At 40.7% G+C, this 1,737-nt stretch overlaps 1 protein-coding gene across 1 annotated transcript in view; it reads right to left on the bottom strand.

Annotated features, from left to right (window-relative positions):
* LOC116681765 (cytoplasmic dynein 2 heavy chain 1) overlaps nucleotides 1-1,737 on the bottom strand; it is a 93,137-nt gene that overhangs the window by 38,944 nt on the left and 52,456 nt on the right. The window contains exons 70-71 of the mRNA XM_032509679.1: nucleotides 1,442-1,540; nucleotides 716-839 (exon numbers count right to left, since the gene is read on the bottom strand). Of these exons, the coding sequence (XP_032365570.1) occupies nucleotides 716-839; nucleotides 1,442-1,540 (223 nt within the window). The remainder of the gene's footprint in view (nucleotides 1-715; nucleotides 840-1,441; nucleotides 1,541-1,737) is intronic.

Genomic DNA, 1,737 nt, shown 5'->3' with positions numbered 1-1,737 from the left:
TGTGTGTGTGTGTGTGTGCGTGTGCGTGTGCGTGTGTGCGTGTGCGTGCATGTGTGCATGTGTGTGTCGAAGTTGGACAGAAAGAAAAATTCTCTGTTAACAACTTATATTGTATCATACAGGCTTGTAACTTTGTCCTCAGTGTCCACTTTAAATCCTATGTTGTCTTCTCAATGTCTGCAATGCAGTACTGCCATGCCTTTTTTCAAACCTGTTCAACACTACCTTTAAGTGGATAAGTTGCCCTTTCTTACACTTTCACTGCCCCCACTCTTTTCAATTCAGCTTCAAATAGACAACCACCTCTCCCTGGATGAATCACCCTCATTTTCACAAGTATGTCCAATCTCTGTACAGCTGTGAGTCTAGTGACTTTCTTTCATGGCTGCATTTTGTCAGACAGAAAAAGTAACATAGTCAACAATTAAGAATGAATTTGCATTGATATTTTACATATCATAAGCAGAAGTGTAAACAAAGAGACAGGTTCTGTTCAAGGTTTCTGCCTGTTGTGATTTGGCACAATAAATAAAATTAAAGCGACGTTCAGGCAACATCTGTCAAATAGGATTGCACTACAGTTTAGAAAAAGTGGTTGTCAGATGGAGGCGAGTACACTGCTTTTTAGTTAGAAACCAATGGTTGGTTATACAGAATAAATGATTTCTCCCACACCCACTTTGCATGAAAATGGTGTTTGTGAATGTGTGCATACCCTGTGCTATGAGTTCCCTCCTCAGCAGTGGGTAGAGCACAGGTTCAACTCCATCCATCTCTTGGATGATAAGGGTTTTTCCAAATCTGACTGCCAGCTCCAGGGATGTCATGAAGTTGCTATCCTATAGAGAGCATAATTGTAAGAATACCTTGAATTCCAGTATTGGTTCCACTTGGAAGCACTTTAAAGAAATGTTCAACAGCAATGGCTTAACAGGCTCCTGCAGACATAAAATTGACCTCACCGATAGGTTAGGTTTATATATTGATTTGAACATAACATATGACCTCTGTGAAAATGAGTTTGCAAATGCAACAAAACATATAGTTAATGACCACTAGTGTGTCTTCTTTATGATATGTGTGGGTGTGTCACATTCTGTCTCTGTCTAGCTCTCTGACTGTCGTTATCTGTGTACTTTCTCTGTATATTTGCAAAGTTTGCTCGCCGTCTGTCTGTCTCTCTCTCCGTCACAGCCCTCAATCTCCATCGCCATTGTCGTTGTCTGTGTCGCTCTCTCTCTCTTATCAGTGAATGAGTGTGGCAGTCGTTGTGGTTATTACACTACAGTGATTCACTGGGTAATGCTTATTCTCTTCTGACACCCGTTTTTCATTTTTTCATGACCAATCCAGCTTTTAAAAATGAATCATAACACTTAAACAGTGGTGCAAAGAGATAGCCCATAAAACATGTTTTTCAGATGTGTGTGTGTGCGCTTACTTGTTGGTTGATGACCTCTAGTCTGTGCTGTTGGAGATGTGTGCGTAACCACTCTGTAGCTCGGGATGACGGGTCAATCAGGAATGGACAGGCAACACTCTGAGAATAGAACAACAATGAGGAACTGTGTTTTAGTTTGAAGTAATACTCTCGAAGATTTCCATTTAAATAAGCATCTATTAAGTCACTATGTATTGCCGATTGCCGGGATAGTTTTACAAAAGAGGCTGATTGAATGAGAGGACTCGGTTGTCAGTTGTCCACTATACAGTTTGTGTGTGTGTGTGTGTGTGTGT

The sequence above is a fragment of the Etheostoma spectabile genome, chromosome 3 (assembly GCF_008692095.1).
Source record: "Etheostoma spectabile isolate EspeVRDwgs_2016 chromosome 3, UIUC_Espe_1.0, whole genome shotgun sequence".
Lineage (NCBI taxonomy): Eukaryota > Metazoa > Chordata > Actinopteri > Perciformes > Percidae > Etheostoma > Etheostoma spectabile.
The sequence above is the reverse complement of the archived record's forward strand: the minus strand, read 5'-3'. Positions and strand labels throughout refer to the sequence as shown.